At 37.4% G+C, this 20,331-nt stretch overlaps 1 protein-coding gene across 1 annotated transcript in view; it reads right to left on the reverse strand.

Annotated features, from left to right (window-relative positions):
* The window catches only part of ALMS1 (ALMS1 centrosome and basal body associated protein), a 227,579-nt gene that overhangs the window by 141,897 nt on the left and 65,351 nt on the right, over positions 1–20,331 (reverse strand). Inside the window, exons 8-9 of the mRNA XM_065890809.1 lie at positions 15,455–19,891; positions 14,285–14,418 (exon numbers count right to left, since the gene is read on the reverse strand). Coding sequence (XP_065746881.1) covers positions 14,285–14,418; positions 15,455–19,891 — 4,571 coding nt within the window. The remainder of the gene's footprint in view (positions 1–14,284; positions 14,419–15,454; positions 19,892–20,331) is intronic.

Consider the following 20,331-nt stretch of genomic DNA (forward strand, 5'->3'; position numbering starts at 1 on the left):
GTATGTGTATGTATGAAATGAATGGCAGCAATGATATAAGAAATAGGAGGGAAGAACTGGGATTATTTTGGTATTAGAAAGTGCTCAATACTATCTGTGAAGTGGTGTAGTGTTATTTGAAAGTAGACCTAGATTGGGTGCAAATGTATTTTACAAATTCTAGAGACTGGTTCAAGATGGTGGCGTAGAAGGACGTGCACTCACATCCTCTTGCGAGAGCACAGAAATCACAACAAGCTGCTGAATGGCCATCGACGGCAAGACACTGGAACCCACCAAGGAGGATACCCCATATCCAAAGACAAAGGAAAAGCCGCAATGAGACGGTAGGAGTGGCGCGATCACGATAAAATCAAATCCCATACCCACAGGGTGGTCAACCCATAAACTGGAGAACCATTATACCACAGAAGTCCTCCCACTGGAGTGAAGGTTCTGAGCCCCATGTCCAGATTCCCAGCCTGGGGGTCTGGCAACAGGACTGGGAATCCCCAGAGAATGTGGCTTTGAAGGCCAACGAGATTTGACTGCAGGATTTCCACAGGACGGGGAGAAACAGAGACTCCACTCCTAGAGGGCACACACAGAGACCTGTGCGCACCAGGACCCAGGGGAAAGGAGCAGTGACCCCACAGGAGTCGGAACCAAACCTACCTGCTAGTGTTTGAGGGTCTCCTGCAGAGAGAGGCCCTGGGTCTCTCACCATGAGAGACAGGAGCTCACCATGGGGACAGGGGCATTGGCAGCAGTGGTTCTGGGAACCACCCATTGGCATGAGCCCTCCTGGAGGCTGCCGTTGGTCCCACCATACAGCCTGTAGGCTCCAGTGCTGGGTCACCTCAGCCAACAACTAAGAGTAAGGGAACACAGCCCCACCCATCAGCAGATGACAAGGTTAAAGTTTTACTGAGAATGGCTCTCCCCACCAGAGCAAGACCCAGTTCTATCACCAGTCCCTCCCAACAGGAAGCTTGCCTCATTCACCAGAGGGCACACAGAAGCAAGAACTACAATCCTGCAGCCTGTAGAACGAAAACCGCAATCACAGGAAGTTAGACAAAATGAAAAGGCAGAGAATTATGTTGCAGATTAAGGAACAAGATAAAACCCCAGAAATATAACTAAGTGAACTGGAGATAGGCAACCTTCCAGAAAAAAGAATTCAGAATAACGATAGTGAAGATGATCCAGGATCTCGGAAAACAAATTCTAGGACAAATACTAAAAAGATTTTTAAAGAGAAAAAACTATAACATATATGCTAAGAAATGAGAGAAAATGTAATCACATAAATGCTCAACTAAAACCATAAAAGGCATCCAACCAGAGGGCAGATAGCAGAAGCAAGAACTACAATCCTGCAGCCTGTGGAATGGAAACAACAATCACAGAAAGTTAGTCAAAATGAGACAGCAGAGGAATTTGTGAAAGGACAAGATGAAACCCCAGAACAACAACTAAGTGAAGTGGAGATAGCCAACCTACCAGAAAAAGAATTTAGAATAATGATAGTGAAGATGATCCAAGATATGGGAAAAACAATGGAGGCAAGGATAGAGAAGATTCAAGAAATGTTTAACAGAGACCTAGAAAAACTAAAGAACAAACAGAGATTAATAATATGAGAACTGAAATGAAAAATACAGAAGGATTCAATAGCAGAATTAAGTGAGGAGAAGAACGTGACTTAGAAGATAGAATGGTGGAAATCACTGCCACGGAAAAGAATAAAGAAAAAAGAATGAAAAGAAATGAAGAGAGTCTAAGAGACCTCTGGGACTAACATTAAACACACCAACATTCGCATTATAGGGGTCCCTGAGAAAACACTTGAAGAGATAATAGCTGAAAACGTCCCTAACATGGGAAAGGAAACAGTCACCCAAGTCCAGGAACTGCAGAGAGTCCCAGGTAGGATAAACCCAAGGAGGAACACACCGAGACACATAGTAATCAAATAGACAAAAATTAAAGACAAAGTATTAAAAGCAACAAGAGAAAGTTGACAAATAACATACAAGGGAACTCCTGAAAGGTTATCAGCTGGTTTCTCAGCTGAAACTCTGCTGACCAGAAGGGAGTACCACAATAAATTTAAAGTGATGCAAAGGAAGAAACTACAATCAAGAATACTCTACCCAGTGAGGCTCTCATTGGGATTTCATGGAGACATCAAAAGCTTTACAAACAAGCCAAAGTTAAGAGAATTCAGCACCACCAGACCAGCTTCAAAACAAATGCTAAGGGAAATTCTGTAGGTGAGAAAGAAAGCAGCAACTTAAAACAATCTTGTACATACACAGACGGCTATATCAAAACCCCATGGGAACAGCAAACCCAAAAACTACAATAGATGCACACAAAAAAAGAAAAAACAACCCAAACACAACACTAAAGATGGTCATCAAACAAGAAGAGAAGGGAAGAAAAAAGACCTCCAAAAACAAGCCCAAAACAATTAACAAAATGGCAATAGGAACAAGCATATTCATAATTACCTTAAATGTAAATGGATTAAATCCTCCAACCAAAAGACACAGATCTGCTGAATGGATACAAAAACAAGACCTGTATATATGCTGTCTACAAGAGACCAACTTCAGACCTAGGGACATATACACATTGAAAGTGAGGGGATGGAAAAAGGTAATCCACACAAATGGAAATCACAAGAAAGCTGGGGGGGCTTCCCTGGTGGCGCAGTGGTTGAGAATCTGCCTGCTAATGCAGGGGACACGGGTTTGAGCCCTGGTCTGGGAGGATCACACATGCCACGGAGCAACTAGGCCCGTGAGCCACAACTACTGAGCCTGCGCGTCTGCAGCCTGTGCTCTGCAACAAGAGAGGCCACCATAGTGAGAGGCCCGTGCACCGTGATGAAGAGTGGCCCCCGCTTGCCACAACTAGAGAAAGCCTTCACACAGAAACGAAAACGCACACAGCAAAAATAAATAAATTAATTAATTAATAAACTCCTACCCCCAACATCTACTTAAAAAAAAAGAAAGCTGGAATGGCAATACTCATATCAGACAAAATAGACTTGAAAACAAAGACTGTTATAAGAGACAAAGAAGGACACTACATAATGATCAAGGGATCAACCCAAGAAGAAGAAGATATAACAATTGTAAATATATATGCACCCAACATAGAAGCACCTCAATATATTGAATATAAGGCAAATACTAACAGCCATAAGGGAAACATTGACAGTAACACAATAATAGTGTGGGACTTTAACACCCCACTTTCATCAATGGACAGATCATCCAGACAGAAAATCAATAAGGAAACACAGGCCTTAAATGACACATTAGATCAGATGGACTAAATTGATATTTATAGAGCATTCCATCCCAAAGCAGCAGAACAAACATTCTTCTCATGTGCACACAGAACATACTCCAGGACTGACCACATGCTGGGCCACAAAGCAAGCCTCGGTAAATGTAAGAGAATTGAAATCATATCAAGCATCTTTTCTGACCACAACGCTATAAGGTTAGAAATAAACTACAAGAAAAAAAAAAAGCTTTAAAAAACACAAACACGTGGAGGCTGAACAATATGCTATACTAAACAACCAATGGATCACTGAAGAAATCTAAGAGGAAATCAAAAAATACCTGGAGAAAATGAAAACAAAAGCACAATGATCCAAAATCTATGGAATGTAGCAAAAGCAGTTCTAAGAGAAAAGTTTATAGCAAATCAATCTTAACTCAGGAAACAAGAAAAATGTAAAATTAAACGACCTAACCTTACACCTAAAGCAACTAGAGAAAGAAGAACAAGCAAAACTTAAAGTCAGTAGAAGGATATCATAAAGATCAGAGCAGAAATAAATGAAATAGAGATGAAGAAAACAATAGCAAAGATCAATGAAACTAAAAGCTGGTTCTTTGAAAATATAAACAGAATTGATAAACCTATAGCCAGACTCATTAAGAAAAAAAGGAAGAGGACACAAATCAATACAATTGGAAATGAAAAAGGAGAAGTTACAACTGACACCACAGAAATACAAAGGATCATAAGAGACTATTACAAGCAACTGTATGCCAACAAAATGCACAACCTGGAAGAAATGGACAAATTCTTAGAAAGGTACAATCTCCCAAGACTGAACCAGGAAGAAATAGAAAATATGAACAGACCAATCACAAGTACTGAAATTGAAACTGTGATTTTAAAACTCCCAAAAAACAAAAGTCCAAGACCAAAGGGCTTCAAAAGCAAATTCTATCAAACATTTAGAGAAGAGCTAACACCTATCCTTCTGAAACTGTTCCAAAAATTTGCAGAGGAAGGAAAACTCCCAAACTCATTCTATGAGGCTACCATCACCACGATACCAAAACCAAAGATACCACAAAAAAAGAAAATTACAGGCCAATATCATGGGTAAACACAGAGGCAAAAATCCTCAACAAAATACTAGCAATCCAAATCCAATAATACATTAAAAGGATCATACATCATGATCAAGTAGGATTTATCCCAGAGATGCAAAGATTTTTCAATATCACAAATTAATCAGTATGATACACCACATCAACAAATTGAATAAAAACCATATGATCATCTCAATAGAGGCAGAAAAAGCTTTTGACAAAATTCAACACCTATTTATGATAAAAGCTCTCCTGAAAGTGAGCATAGAGGGAATCTACCTCAACATAATAAAGGCTATATATGACAAATCTACAGCTAACATTATACTCAATGGTGTAAAGCTGAAAGCATTTCCTCTAAGATCAGGAAAAAAACAAGGATGTCCACTCTTGCCACTTTTATTCAACATCGTTTTGGAAGTCCTAGTTACAGCAATCAGAGGAAAAAAAAAAAGAAAGAAAAGGAATCCAATTGGAAAAGAAGTTGTTAAACTGTCACTGTTTGCAGATACAATACTATACATAGAAAATCCTAAAGACACTACCAGAAAACTACTAGAGCTCATCCATGAATTTGGTAAAGTTGCAGGTTACAATATTAATACACAGAAATCTGCTGCATTTCTATACACTAATAACAAAGGATCAGAAAGAGAAATTAAAGAAACAATCCCATTTACCATCACATCAAAAAGAATGAAATACCTAGGAATAAACCTACCTAGGGAGACAAAAGACCTGTACTCCAAAAACTATAAGACACTGATGAAAGAAATCAAAGACAACACAAACAGATCAAAAGATACACCATGTTCTTGGATTGGAAGAATCAATATTGTCAAAATGACTATACTACCCAAGGTGGTCTACAGATTCAATGCAACCCCTATCAAATTACCAATGGCCATTTTCACAGGACTAGAACAAAAAAATCTTAAAATTTGTATGGAGACACAAAAGACCCCAAATAGCCAAATCAATCTTGAGAAAGAAAAATGGAGCTAGAGAAATCAGGCTCCCTGACTTCAAACTACACTACAAAGCTAGAGTCACCAAAACAGTATGGGACTGTCACAAAAATAGGAATATAGATCAATGAAACAGTATAGAAAGCCAAGAAATAAACCAACGTACCTATGGTCAATTAATCTATGACAAAGGAGACAAGACTATAAAATGGAGGAAAGACAGTCTCTTCAATAAATGGTGCTGGGAAAACTGGACAGCTACATGTAAAAAAAAATGAAATTAGGAAATTCTTTAACACCATACACAACTCTTAGAGGAAAACATAGGCAGAATACTCTCTGACATAAATCACAGCAATATCATCTTCAATAAATCACAGCAATATCTTTTTCAATCTGTCTCCCACAGTAATGGAAATAAAAACAAAAATAAACAAATGAGACCTAATTAAACTCAAAAGCTTTTGCACAGCAAAGGAAACCATAAACAAAACGAAAACACAACCCACAGAATGGGAGAAAGTATTTCCAAAAGATGCAACCAACAAGGGATTAGTCTCCAAAATTTACAAACAGCTCATGCGGCTTAATAACAAAGAAACAAACAACCCAATCAAAAAATGGGCAAAGACCTAATAGACATTTCTCCAAAGAACACATATAGATGACAAAGAGGCACATGAAAATTTGGTCAACAGCAGTAATTACTAGAGAAATGCAGATCAAAACCATTGATGCAATGAGATATCACCTCACACCAGTCAGAGTGGCTACCATCAAAAAATCCACAAACAATAAATCCTGGAGAGGGTGTGGAGAGAAGGGAACCCTCCTACACTGTTGGTGGAAATGTAAATTGGTACAGCTACTGTGGAGAACAGTATGGAGATTCCTTAAAGAGCTAAAAGTAGAGCTATCGTATGATCCTGCAATCCCACTCCTGGGCATATATTCAGAGAAAAGCATGATCCGAAAGGATACATGCATCCTAATGTTCACTGCAGCACCTTTCACAATAGCCAAGACATGGAAGCAACCTAAATTAGGTCCATCGACAAATGAATGGATAAAGTAGATGTGGTACACATATACAATGGAATATTACTCAGCCATAAAAAGAATGAAACAATGCCATTTGCAGCATCATGGATGGACCTAGAGATTGTCATACTGAGTGAAGTCAGACAGAGAAAGACAAATATATGATATCACTTATATGCGGAATGTAAAAACAAATACACACACACACAAACACACAAATGAAGTAATTTACAAAACAGAAACAGACTCACAGACTTAGAGAACAAACTTATGGTTACCAGAGGGGAAGGGTGGGGGGGAGGAATAGTTAGGCAGTTTGGGATTGACAAGTACACATTGCTATATTTAAAATAGATAACAAGGACCTACTATACAACACAGGGAACTCTGCTCAGTATTACATAACAACCTAAATGGTGAAAGAATTTGAAAAACAGATACATGTATATGTATAACTGAATCACTTTGCTGTACACCTGAAACTAAGACAACATTGTTAATCAACTATACTCCAGTATAAAACAAAAAGTTAATAAATATACACATAGAAAACCATAAAAGGCAGTATTACTGAATCACTTTGCTGTACAGCAGAAATTAACACAACATTGTAAATCAACTATACTTCAATAAAATAAATTTTAAAATAAATAAATAAATCCTCCATTTTATATATACACACAAAATAAAACACAAACAGCAGAAAAGAGTGGAAGACAAAAATATGAACAAAGAACAAGGGCAATGATAGAAAATAGCAATAAATGTGACAGACATCAATCCAACTATATTAATAATCACTTTGAAAGCCAATGGTCTAAGTATAATAATTAAAAGACAGAGATTGCCAGAGTCGATCAAAAAACAAGACCCAACTATATGTTATCTACAAGAAAGCCACTTTAAATATAAAAACACACGTAGATGAAAAGTAAATGAATGGAGAAAAATATACCATGCTAATACAAATCAAAAGAAAGTAGAAGTGCTATATTAATTTCAGACAGAACAGACTTCAAAGGAAGGAAAGTTATCAAGGATAAAAAAAGGCATAACATAATGATAAAGGGGTCAATTCTCCAATAAGATGAAACAATGTATACACAGCTAACTACATGAGACAAAAAATGATAGAACTGCAAAGAGAAATAGATGAATCCACTATAATAGTTGGAGACTTTAACACCCCTCCATCAGAAATGAACAAATCTCTCAGGCAGCAAATCAGTGAGAACATACTTCACCTCAAAAACATCAATAAAATGGATATAAATGCACATCTATAAATTATTTCAGTCAAAAACAGCAGACTACACATCCTTCTCAAGCTCACATGGAACAATAACCACAATACGCCATGTTCTGGGCCATAAAACACACCTTAACAAATTTTTAAAAACAGTAACCATACAATGCTCTTAGACCAGAATAAAGTTAAACTAGAAATGACACAAAGACAGTTGGAAAACCCCCAAATATGTGGAGATTAAACAACATACTTCTAAAAACATATAAATCAAAGAAGAAATATATTAACTTAAATGAAAATGAAAATACAACTTGTGAAAATTTGTGGAATGCAGTGAAAGCAGTGCATAGAAAATTTATAGCACTGAATGCATATATTAGAAAAGAAAGATCTAAAATCCATAGTCTAAATTTCTACCTTAGGAAACTACAAAAAGAAGAGCAAATTAAGTCCAAAGTAAGCAAAACAAACAAATAAATATCAATAAGCCAAGCAAACTAAGAAAAGGAAAGAGCAGGCACAAATTACTAATATCTAAAATGCAACCGGGACATCACTACAGATCCTATGGACATTAAAAGGAAAACAAAAGAATATTAGGAACAAACCACATGCCCACAAATTTGACAACCTAGATGGAATGGACCAATTCCTTAAAAGACACAATGTGACAAAACTCACATAAGAAGAAAAAGACATGCTGAATAGGCACCAATTTATGTAAGAAATTGAATCAGTAACTTAACAACCTTTTAAACAAAGAAAGCAGTAGGCCCAAGTGGCTTCACTGGTGAATTCTACCAGACATTTAAGGAAGAAATTATACCAATTCCCTCCAATCTCTTTCAGAGACAGAAGCAGAAGAAATACTTCTTCCTAATTCATTCTATGAAGCCAGCATTACCCTAATAAAACAACCAGACAAGGACACTTCAAGGGGAAAAAAACCAAAAAACCAAAAAAACACTACAGACCAATATCTATTCTCATGAATATAGTTGCAAAAATCCTCAATAAAGTATTAACAAATCAAATCCAACAAAGTATAATTATATGCAGTGACCAAGTGGGATTTATCCCAGGTATGCAAGACTGGTTCATTATTCAAAAATCAATTAATGTAATCCATCACATCAAAAGCCTAAAAAAGAAAAGTCACACAATTATATCAATAGACGCAAAAAGCGTATTTGAAAAAATCCAGCACCCATTCATGAGAAAACTATCAGTAAACCAGGAACAGAGGAAAACTTCCTCACCATATTTCATGGTGAGAAACTAGCTTTCCCATAAGGATCAGAAACTCATTAAGGATGCCCATCTCACCCTCTTTTTCAACATCACACTGGATCCTAGCTAATGCTTTAAGACAAGTAAAGGAAATAAAAAGTATACAGCTGGAGAAGGAAGAAATACAACTGTGTTTGCAGATTACATGATGATCTGTAGAAAATCTGCAAGACTCAACAAAAAAAACTCTTGGAACTAATAAGCAATTACACTAAGTTGCCAAATACAAGGTTAGTATACAAGTCAACGCTCACCTATGTATCATTTATGAACAAGCAAAATTTGAAATTAAAACCACAATACCATTTATATTAGCATCCTATAAAAATGAAATGTTTACATATAAACTAACAAAATATATACAAGATCTATATGAGGAAAATTATAAATTCTTGATGAAAGAAATTAAAGCAGAATTAAATAAATGGAGAGATTCCATGTTTATCAACAGGAAGACTCAATATTTTCAGGATCCTCAGTTCCTCCTAAACTGATGTATAAATTCAGTGCAAGTCCAATCATAATGCCAGTAAGTTATTTTGTGGATATTGAAAGACTGATTCCAAAGTTTATATGGAGAGGCAAAAGACCCAGAAGAGCCAACACAATTATGAAGGAGAAGAACCAAGTAGGAAAACTGACACTTTCTGAATTTGAGACTTACTATAAGGCTACAGTAATCAACACAGTGTAGTACTGGTGAAATAGACAAATAGATCCCTGTAACAGAACAGAGCCCAGAAACAGACCCATGTAAATACAGTCAACTGATCTTTGACAAGGCACAAAGGCAATACAACAGAGTAAAAGTAGCATTTTCAACAAATGGTGCTGGAACAACTGGACATCCATGTAGAAAAAATGAATCTAGACACAGACTTTAAACCCTTCACAGAAATTAAATCAAAATGGATCATAGACCTAAATGTAAAATGCAAAACTCCTAGAAAATAACATAGGAGAAAACCTATATGACCTCGGATATGGTGAGAAGATAACAAATGCTAGCGAGCATGTGGAGCCACAGAAACTCTGATTCATTGTTGGTAGGAATGTGAAATGAAACAGTCACTTTATAAGATGGTTTGGCAGTTTCTTATGAAACTAAGCATACTCGTACCATACGATCTAGCATTTGTGCTCCTTGATATTTACCCAACTAAGCTGAAAACTTATGTCCACACAAAAACCTGCATCTGATGTTTATAGTAGATTTATTAATAATTGTCAAAACCTAGAAGGAACCAAGATGTCCTTCAGTAGATGTAGGGATAAATTCTATTAAGTAGATGAATGGATAAACTGTGGTACATCCAGACAATGGAATATTACTCATTGCTAAAAAGAAATGAGCTATGAAGCCATAACAAAACACGGAAGAACCTTAATGCATATTACTAATCGAGAGAGCCAACCTGAACAGGCTACAAAACGTATGATTCCAACTGTAAGACAATGTGGAAAATGGTAAAGTATGGAGACAGTAAAAAGATCAGTGGTTGCAGTGTGGGTGGTAGACTTGAATAGATGGAGTACAGAGGAATTTTAGGGTGGTGACAATACTCTGTATATTATAATGATGGATACATGTCATTATACACTATCCAAACATACAGAATGTACAATACCAGAAGTGAACCCTAATGTAAACTGTGGACTTAGGGTGCTTAAGACATCAGTGTAGGTTCATCCATTGTAAAAACTGTACCACTCTGGTGGGGGAAATGCATGTGATGGGGGCAGGGGGTATATGGGAAATCTCTGTATCTTCCTTGCAATTTTGCTACGAACCTAAAACAGCTCTAAAAGATATAATCTTTTAAACAAAAGTTGATAGAATGTTAAAAAAATAAACACTTGAATTTGAACACAAAATCCAAAGATTTGCTCATGGATTGGAAGATTAATATTGTTAAAGTGACCATACTCCCCTAGGCAATCTACAAATTCAATGCAATCCCTACCAAAATACCAGTGGCATTTTTCACAAAACAAGAAAAAATAAATCTAAAATTTGTATGGAAACACAAAAGACCCCAAATAGCTTAAACAGAAAGAAGAACAAAGCTGGAGGTATTACTATCCTTGATTTCAAACTATATCATAAAGCTACAGATGTCAAAACAGTATGGTATTGGCACAAAAACAGACATATAGAACAATGGAACAGAGTAAAGACCCCAGAAACTTACATGGTCAACTAATCTATGACCAAAGGGGCAAAAATAAACAACAGGGAAAAGATATCCTCTTCAATAAATGGTACTGGGAAATCTGGACAGCTACACGCAAAAGAAGCAACCTGGACTACCTTCTCACACCATATGCAAAAATAAACTCAAAGACTTAAATGCAAGTCCTGAAACCATAAAACTCCTAAAAGAAAATATTGGCAGTATACTCTGAGATCACTCTTAGCAATATTTTTTTGAATATATCTCCTTAGGCAAGGGAAACAAAAGCAAAAATAAACAAATGGACTATATCAAATTAAACAGCTACTGCACAGCAAACAGAACTATCAACGAAACAAGATGGCAGCCTACTGAATGGAAGAAGATATTTGCAAATGATATATATGACAAGGGATTAATATCCAAAATACACAAAAAATTCATACAACTCAAATCAACAAAACCCAAACAACCCAATTAAAAAATGGCCAGAGGATCTGAATAGACATTTTTGTAAAAAAGACATACAGATGGCTAACAGACACACAAAAAGATGCTCAACATGACTATCATCAGAGAAATACAGATAAAAACCTCAATGAGATATCACCTCACACTTGTTAGAATGGTTATTATCAAAAAGAGAGCAAGTAAGTGCTGGTAAGGATGTGAAGGAAAGGGAACACTCATGCACTGTTGGTGGGAATGTAAATTGGTGCAGCCACTATGGAAAACAGTATGGAGGTTCCTCACAAAATTAAAAATAGCACTACCACATGATCCATCAATTAACTTATGGGTATTTTTACAAAGAAAACAAAAACACTAATTCAAAAAGATACAGGCACCCTTATATGCAGCACATCATTACTTACAATAGTCAAGATACGGAAGTAACCTAAGTGTCTACCAAGAGATGAATGGATAAAGATATATATATATATAGACACACACACACATATATACACACACACCCCATATGGTTAATAGACCATGATATATATATAGATATCATGGTCTATTAACCATAAAAAAGAATGAAATCTTGCCATTTGCAACAACATGGATGGACCTAGAGGGTATTATGGTAAATGAAATAAATCAGACAAAGAGAGACAGATACTGTATGATTTCACTTACATGTGGAGTCTAAAAACAAAACAAATGGATAAACATAACAAAACAGAAGTATTCTCATAGATACAGAGAACAAACAGGTGATTGCCAGAGGGGAGGGGGATGGGACGGAAGACTGAAATAGGTGAAGAAGACTATGATAAACAAAAAAAAATGAGTCATGGGGATGAAATGTACAACATGGGGGAATATAGTCAATACTAGTGTAAAAACTTTGTATCATGACAGATGATAACTAGACTTATCTTGGTGATCATTTTGTAATGTTAGAAATATCAAATCACTAAGCTGTGAAGCTGAAACTAACATAGTCAATTATACTTGTACTTCAACTTTTGAAAAGGTAATTTAGTATATCCACTTGTACACTTCATTCTGAGGAAAATGAATAGCAAATAGCTTAATAGTCAGAAAAGACAACTTGACTTTTGTTATGTGTTCACAGAAGAATATTTAGAAAAATTACCAGCAGAGTCAAAAAATCTGCTATACAACATTAACTATAAAACCTAGGGCTTCCCTGGTGGCGCAGTGGTTGAGAGTCCGCCTGCCGATGCAGGGGACACGGGTTCGTGCCCTGGTCCAGGAAGGTCCCACATGCGGCGGAGCAGCTAGGCCCGTGAACTGTGGCCGTTTAGCCTGCGTGTCTGGAGCCTGTGCTCCGCAACAGGAGAGGCCACAACAGTGAGAGGCCCGTGTACCGCAAAAGAAAAACCTATAGTTAATGCTGTATTCTGCATTTAAGAATTTGTTAAGAGTGTAGATCCCATGTTATCTTACCATAATAAAAAATTCCGAAGGAAGGAAAGAAGGAAGGAAGGCAGGCCAATCACTGGGGAAAACATGTGCTTTTAAAAAAAGGGTGCTAGAACAACTACTTATCCATTTTATTATCTGTTAATTTTGTTTTTCACAAGCATATATATAAAACTAAAATCCATCTAATTTATACTTTCAAAAAACGTTTCCAAAATTGATAAGTCAAATAATTATATCACTGACAATTTTCTAAGAAACTGTATGAATTATGCCATTAAGTGTACATATCTGATAGCTATATCAATTTTATGGAATTAATAATAACAGCTGCCAATTATTGAGCAATATCACACACTCTAATAAGCACTTTTATAGGCATTATCTCATGTAAGCCATAGCAAAATCCTGTAAGATAGGTATCATTATACCCCATTATTGTTCATAATAGCAGACCAAATGCCCCATGCACAAGAGAATGGATAAACTATGATATATTCATACACTGGAATACTTACAGCAATAAAAAGGAATAAATTAAAACTATGTATATCTATCTAGAAGAACCTCAGAAGCCAAAGACTGTATTAAAATTGCAATTCTCAGAAGAATATATAACATCTTAATATATAACATCTTTATTCCATCTGTTATATAGTTCAAAACCATACTGAGCAGCAAAAAAACCAATACATGTCAGGATAGGAAGTTAGAGTGATATAACTGGGGAAGAGAACACACAGTAATTCAGTGATATTTGGTAACATTCTACTTCTCAAGCTGGATGGCCAATAAACAGGAATTATTTCTACTTTTTCTTTATACACGCTTCATATATATTCTTTTCTATGCATGAAATAGTTCACTATAGATGGAAAATGAGTACTATTAAAAAGAAAGTCATTTATACATAAGCTATTATAGCTGTGTGTTCTTAAGCAGAGAATATACATCTGAAAATAGCTGGACTGCATCTGCATCTCAAGATACCGCCCTCAAGAAAAAATAAAAGTGATAAGAATATATTGATAAAACAAGCAAATCCATTCTTATTTTTCTAAGACAAAAAATTTTAATAGGTTAATTTAGAATTAATCAAAACCTATAGAACCTAATCCTTAAATCTTAACTTTTGAAGACTTAAGACTCCTAACACTTCAGCCAAAGACTATCAGTGACTCAGCTGGAGTCATCAATGCCCCAGTAAAGAGATCCAAATTTCACACCCTTTCTGTCACATTTTCTCTCTTAATTTCTGTATTTCTTTTATACCTTGGGCAAGTCAGTTGTTCTCCCATGACCACACAACTTTGCTTTGAGCTCTTCTACTTTTCTCCTGTCATCTTCATTTATTTCTGAAATGGAGTAGCCACACTCATGAGCCATATTAAACTTCAGATTCCAGGCTGGAGAGAAAAGCATAAAAACATTTAAGATCATACAATGCAAAAGTATCAGTGACTATAAGAGCACAGAAGATCATCAATATATGCAATTTAATGCCCTACCACAGTGCTTACTAAACAGTGTGTACTCTCAATTTTATGACAAACTATTAGAAGTTCTTGAGACACATAATTTCACTGAAAAGTCAGAGTTTTTAAAAAAACATTCTACAGACATTTCTCCGAAGAGACCACTTTAAATATGGTATTCAGCCATTTTATCTTCATCTTCCTTCCAACCAAAAGAGTCCCTTTGTCTCCCCAATTAGCTCCTGCTACAGTCACTGCCACTTCCATGATAGTTAATATTTTAAAAGAATAAATAGAACTTGAAGTTTTTGGAGAATCAAAATATGCATAAGTGATAGAAGGAATGGTGCAGGAAGTTAATCTCAAGAGAAGATTTCCAAGTAGGCCTGAACTGCTTATAAGTTGCCTTCCAAGTTTATTCACCATGTTGTCTTAAAGACTTTTTTTCTTTTTTTTAATGGAATTCTACAATTAGAGATGAATGAAATTTAACTCTAGCCCAAGTTCTAGTGTGAAATACCTTGATTTGGTTTTTTCTGACGTCTATCTAAGATCTGCTTTAAGAATTTTATTAGAAAAGTGGATAGAAAGTATATGTAGTTTGACGATACAGAGTGACTTAGAGAAGCACAAATTGAAGTTTTTTACTGCCTCCGAAATAAGGACAGTGCAATGAAAAGATCAGGAAAACATCCAAGCTTTAGGAGTTTGGAAACCCAAGTTTTATCTCCCCTTTTCTTCAGACATCAGAACTTACTTTTCCTTAAGACCTTAAACTAGTACTATTAATACTGTGACTTCATTATTGGTTAAATGAGTTTATTCTGGGTTGCTGGTAGAAAATGTAATCATCTAACAGTTCTGCAAGAAAATTAATTTAGAGCTCCAACACTTAACTTTAAGCAAATTATTAAACTATAATGTTTATGAGTTTGCCCTGCCTTTTTAACAAATTATCTTTTCCTACCTCGTGCCCGTACCCGAGATTCCTCCTCCTCTGCATTTCTGAGTATTTGTTTAGCATGGTTCAATGAGGATTCACATTTCAGAAGGTTTTTCACATGTGCAGCCAGTGAATCTACACTGCTACCACCACCATCGTCACTCTCTAACACACCCTCTTCCTCTTTGCTATCTGTCATGCTTGTCTTGGGTGAAGAATATGGAAAGAAGTTTAGAAGCACATCAGAAACTGACTCCAAGGAATTACTGTCCCATGAGCAGGAACTTGCATCACTGCTTGAATCACTTTTAATGACAGTCATCATAGGAATAACAATCTTATTCTCAATGGTTCTACTATACCCTTCAGGGTCAGATCTCATTACAGATCTGGCTGCTTTATATTGCCTAAGGGTTTCGTCTAATGCCACTCTGGCTTTGCTTTCTGCTTCCTGTAAAGGACTTCTAACTGTAGTTGAACTAATAAACTCCCAATTTTCAATGCCTCTCTGGCATTTCAGATTCGTCTGTGTGCTAATATCCTTCTGTATGCACTTGTTGTTTGGGCTTTCTTCTGTGAATGGCTGTCTCTGAGACAAATCACCATTAGATGCATCAGTTGTGGGGGGTTCTTTGAAGCAAACCACCTTCTTAGATTGTATAAATGAAATATCACTAACATCTCTGAAAGGGACAAGGGGAACAGGAAAATTGCATCGTCTCAGTGCTATATTTTCTGCTTCCATTAAAAGTGTCTGAATCTCTTTAAGAGTTTTGGAACTGTTTTCCGTATCCTGGATTTCCTTAGAGCCAACATCTTCAAAACCTGAAGATTCTGGCTTATTTATTACAACTCTACCATCAGCCTGAGAATTTAAAGGCATGTTGTTTGAGATAACACTGGCGTTAGAAGAATCCAAATTATCTATCAGCCTTTGGACATGGTCTGAAACAAGTTTGTGCTTCTCACTATGTGAATAAGTACTAGGGGGAACTGTTGATAACCCAGTAATCTGACCAGCTTGCCCAAGACTACTTGAGAACTTCAGGTTACTTTCAGTTAGATGTCTTTCTGGCAAATCCTGTTGGTAGAAAAGAACTGATTTCTCTCTATGTGAAAAGGAACTAGGAGGAACTGCTGGTAACACAGTTTTTTGGTCAGCTGGTCCAGGAACTGTTGAAACCTTCAATGAATCTTCAGTGAGATGTTTGTCTGGCAATTCCTTTGGGTAGAAAATATTAGATTTCTCTCTGTGTGAAGAGGAACTAGAAAGAGATATTTGTATCCAAGAATTCACATCAGTTGGTTCAGGAACAGGTGAAATCTTCAGAATATCTCCACTCTGATGTCTATCTGGCAACTGCTGTTGAAAGAAAATACTGGGCTTTACTCTCTGAGAATAAGAATTAGGAAAGCCTGTCAGTAATGGAGTCTTCTGGTCGTCTGGTCCAATCACAGTTGAAGTCTTAGGCTTTTCTCTATGTGAGTAGGAACTAAGGGGAGCTGACAGTAACTCAGCCTTCTGGTCATCTGGTAAAATCCTGAGTTTCTCTTTATGTGAGTAAGAACTAGAAGGCCCTGTTGGTATCTCAGCGTTCTGGTCAGCTGGTCCAGGAAGAGCAAAAACTTTTAAAGTTTCTTCAGTAGTATCTGGCAACTCTTTCTGGTAAGAAAAGATGGGGCTCTCTCTATGTGAATAGGAAGTAGGGGGCACAATTCGCATCCCAGTGGTCTGGTCTGCTTGTCCAGGAAGTTCTAAACGTTTTAAAGCATCTTCATTAGGATCTGGCAACTCTTGCTGGTAAGAAATGATGGGCTTCTCTCCATATGAGGAAGAAGTAGAGATTATTGCTGGTATCCCAATCTTCTGGTCAGCTGGTCCAGGAACCTCTAAAACTTTTAAAGCCACTTGAGTAAGATCTGGCAACTCTTGCTGGTAAGAAATGATGGGCTTCTCTTTATATGAATACGAACTAGATGGTACTGCAGGTATCCCAGTCTTCTGGTCAGTTGGTCTGGGAGCAGTTGAAACATTCAGAGCCTCTTCAGTAAGATATCTATCTGGTAAGGCCTGCTGGTAGAAAATAGTGGGCTTCTCTTTATGTAAGTAGGAAGCAGAGGTTACTATAGGTATCCCAGTCTTCTGGTCACCTGTTCCAGTAACACCTGAAACTTTCTGAGCCTCTCCAGTTAGATGACTATCTGGCAACTCCTGTTGGTAGAAAACACTGGATTTCTCTCTATGTGAGTAGGAACCAGAAGGTTCTGATGTCCCAGTCTTCTGATCAGCTAGTCCAGAAATAGCTGAATCTTTCAGAGCCTCTTCAGATAGATGACTGCCGGGCAAGGCTTGTGGGTAGAAAATACTGGGCTTCTCTCTATGTGAGTAGGAACTAGCAGGTACTGAGAGTATACCAGTCTTCTGGTCACTTGGTCTAGACGCAGGTGAAACTTTCAGAGCCTCTTCACTTAGATTACCATCTGGTAACACCTGCTGATAGAAAAAATCACCTGGCTTCTCTCCAAATGAGTAGGACCTAGACGACCCTGTTGGTATCCCAGTGTTCTGGTCAGCTGTTCTAGGAAAAGCTGAAACTTTTACAGCCTCTTCAGTTAGAAGACTGTCTGGCAGCTCCTGCCAGTAAAAAGTAATGGGCTTCTCCCTCTGCGAGCAGGAACTAGAGGGTACTGTCTGTATCCCAGTGTTCTGGTCAACTAGTCCAGGAATAGCTGAAATTTTCTGAGTCTGATCACTTAGATGACTGTCTGGCAACTCCTGCTGACAGATAACACTAGTCTTCCCTCTATGTGAGTAGAAAGCAGGGGGTGCTATCGGTGTCCCACTCTTCTGGTGAGCTAGTCCTGGAAGAGCTGGAACCTTCTGAGCCTTTTTAGTTAGATGACTATCTGGCAAATCCTGTTGGTAGAAAATACTGGGCTTCTCTTTATGTGAGTAAGAAGTAGAAGTTACTATAGGAATCCCAGTTTTCTGCTCAGGGGTTCCAGGAGCAGGTGAAACTTTCTGAGCTTGTTCAGTTAGATGACTGTCTGGCAACTCTTGCTGGTACAAAATACTGGGCTTTTCTCTATGTGAGTAAGAAGTAGATACCCCAGTCGATATCCCAGTCTTCTGCTCAGCCAGTCCAGGAGCAGCTGAAACTTGCTGAACCTGTTGAATTAGATGACTGACTGGTAACTCTTGTTGGTACAAAATACTGGGCTTCTCTCTATGTGAATAGGAAGTAGAGGGTACTGTCGATATCCCAGTCTTCTGCTCAGCCAATCCAGGAGCAGCTGAAACTTGCTCAGCCTGTTCAGTTAGACAACTGTCTGGCAACTCTTGCTGGTAGAAAATAGGAGGTTCCTCTCTATGTGAATAGGAAGTAGAGGGTATGGTAGGAATCCCAGTCTTCCGCTCAGCCAATCCAAGAGCAGCTGAAACTTGTTGAACCTCTTGAATTACATGACTGTCTGGCAACTCTTGCTGGTAGAAAATACTGGGCTTCTCTCTATGTGAGTAAGATATAGAGGGTACAGTAGGAAGCCAAGTCTTCTGCTCAGCCAATCCAGGAGCAGCTGAAACTTTCTGAGCCTGTTCAGTTAGATGACTGTCTGGCAATTCTTGCTGACACAAAATACTGAGCTTCTCTCTATGTGAGTAAGAAGTAGAAGTTACTATGGGAATCCCAGTCTTCTGTTCAGGGGATCCAGAAGCAGCTGAAACTTTCAGCGCCTGTTCAGTTAGATGACTTTCTGGCAATGTCTGTTGATAGAAAATACGAGGCTTCTCTCCATGTGAGTAAGAGGTAGAGGATGCAGTAGGCAACCCAGTCTTTTCATCAACTGGTCTAGGAGAAGGTGAAACTTTCAGAGCCTCTTCTGGTAGATGACTGCCTGGCAAGGCCTGTTGGTAGAAAATACCAGGCTCCTCTCCAACTGAGTAGGAACTAGCCGGTACTGTTGGTTTTCCAGTCTTTAGATCAGCTAGTCCAAGAAGAACTGAAATATTCAGACCCTCTTCAGTTTGATGACCGTCTGGCAATGCCTGTGGGTAGAAAATACTGTGCTTCTCTCCAAGTGAGTAGAAACTTGGAGGGACTGTAGATATACTTGTCTTCTGGTCACCAAGTCCAGGAACAGCTCCAACTTTTAAAGTCTCTTCAGTTAGATAACCATCTGGCAAGCCCTGTGGGTAGAAAATATTTGGCTTCCCTCTTTGTGAGTAGGAACTAGAGGGCACTGCTGCTATCTCAGTCTTCTGGTCAGCTAGCCCAGGAACAGCTGAAACTTTTAGAGCCTCTTCAGTTAGACGACTGTCTGCTAATGTCTGTTGGTTGAGAGTATCAGTATGTTGACCAATATTCTTCACTTGAGGCCAACTTCCAGCCAACTGAGAAAAGTCCTCAGGGGACAAGGATAAATGAGATACAGTGTCTGAATCTTCAGGAGTGGCAGTGATGCCTGGTTTCAAGGTGGATTGAGGAATTTCAGCTATGTCTCCTTTGGACGTATCCCCTAAAGAAAAAGAGATTTGTTAATATTGTTGATATTATATATATTTTTTGAATTAAAAAGATTCCTTTTATGCTCTAAAAGAAATAAAGCGAGCTTTCCTTCCTTTGGCCTTTATGCTTCCAGAAAGGATCCCTAAAGAAATACTCATCAGAAGAAATAAAGATTTATACATAAAGATATTAATTACAAAGTGATTTATAAGAGCAGACTAATGTGGAAATAATTATTCAACAAGAGGGTAATGTTTTTAAATAGCAGTATATATATTTTATGGAATATTATGTGGATCTTAAAATTTAGATTTTAAAGAATTTTCAGAGTGATGGAAAAATCCTATCTAGTATGGGATTTGATTTCCCCCTAAGCTAATAAGTTAGCCTGTTATT

This window comes from Phocoena phocoena, chromosome 14, assembly GCF_963924675.1.
Source record: "Phocoena phocoena chromosome 14, mPhoPho1.1, whole genome shotgun sequence".
In the NCBI taxonomy this organism is placed as follows: Eukaryota; Metazoa; Chordata; class Mammalia; order Artiodactyla; family Phocoenidae; genus Phocoena; species Phocoena phocoena.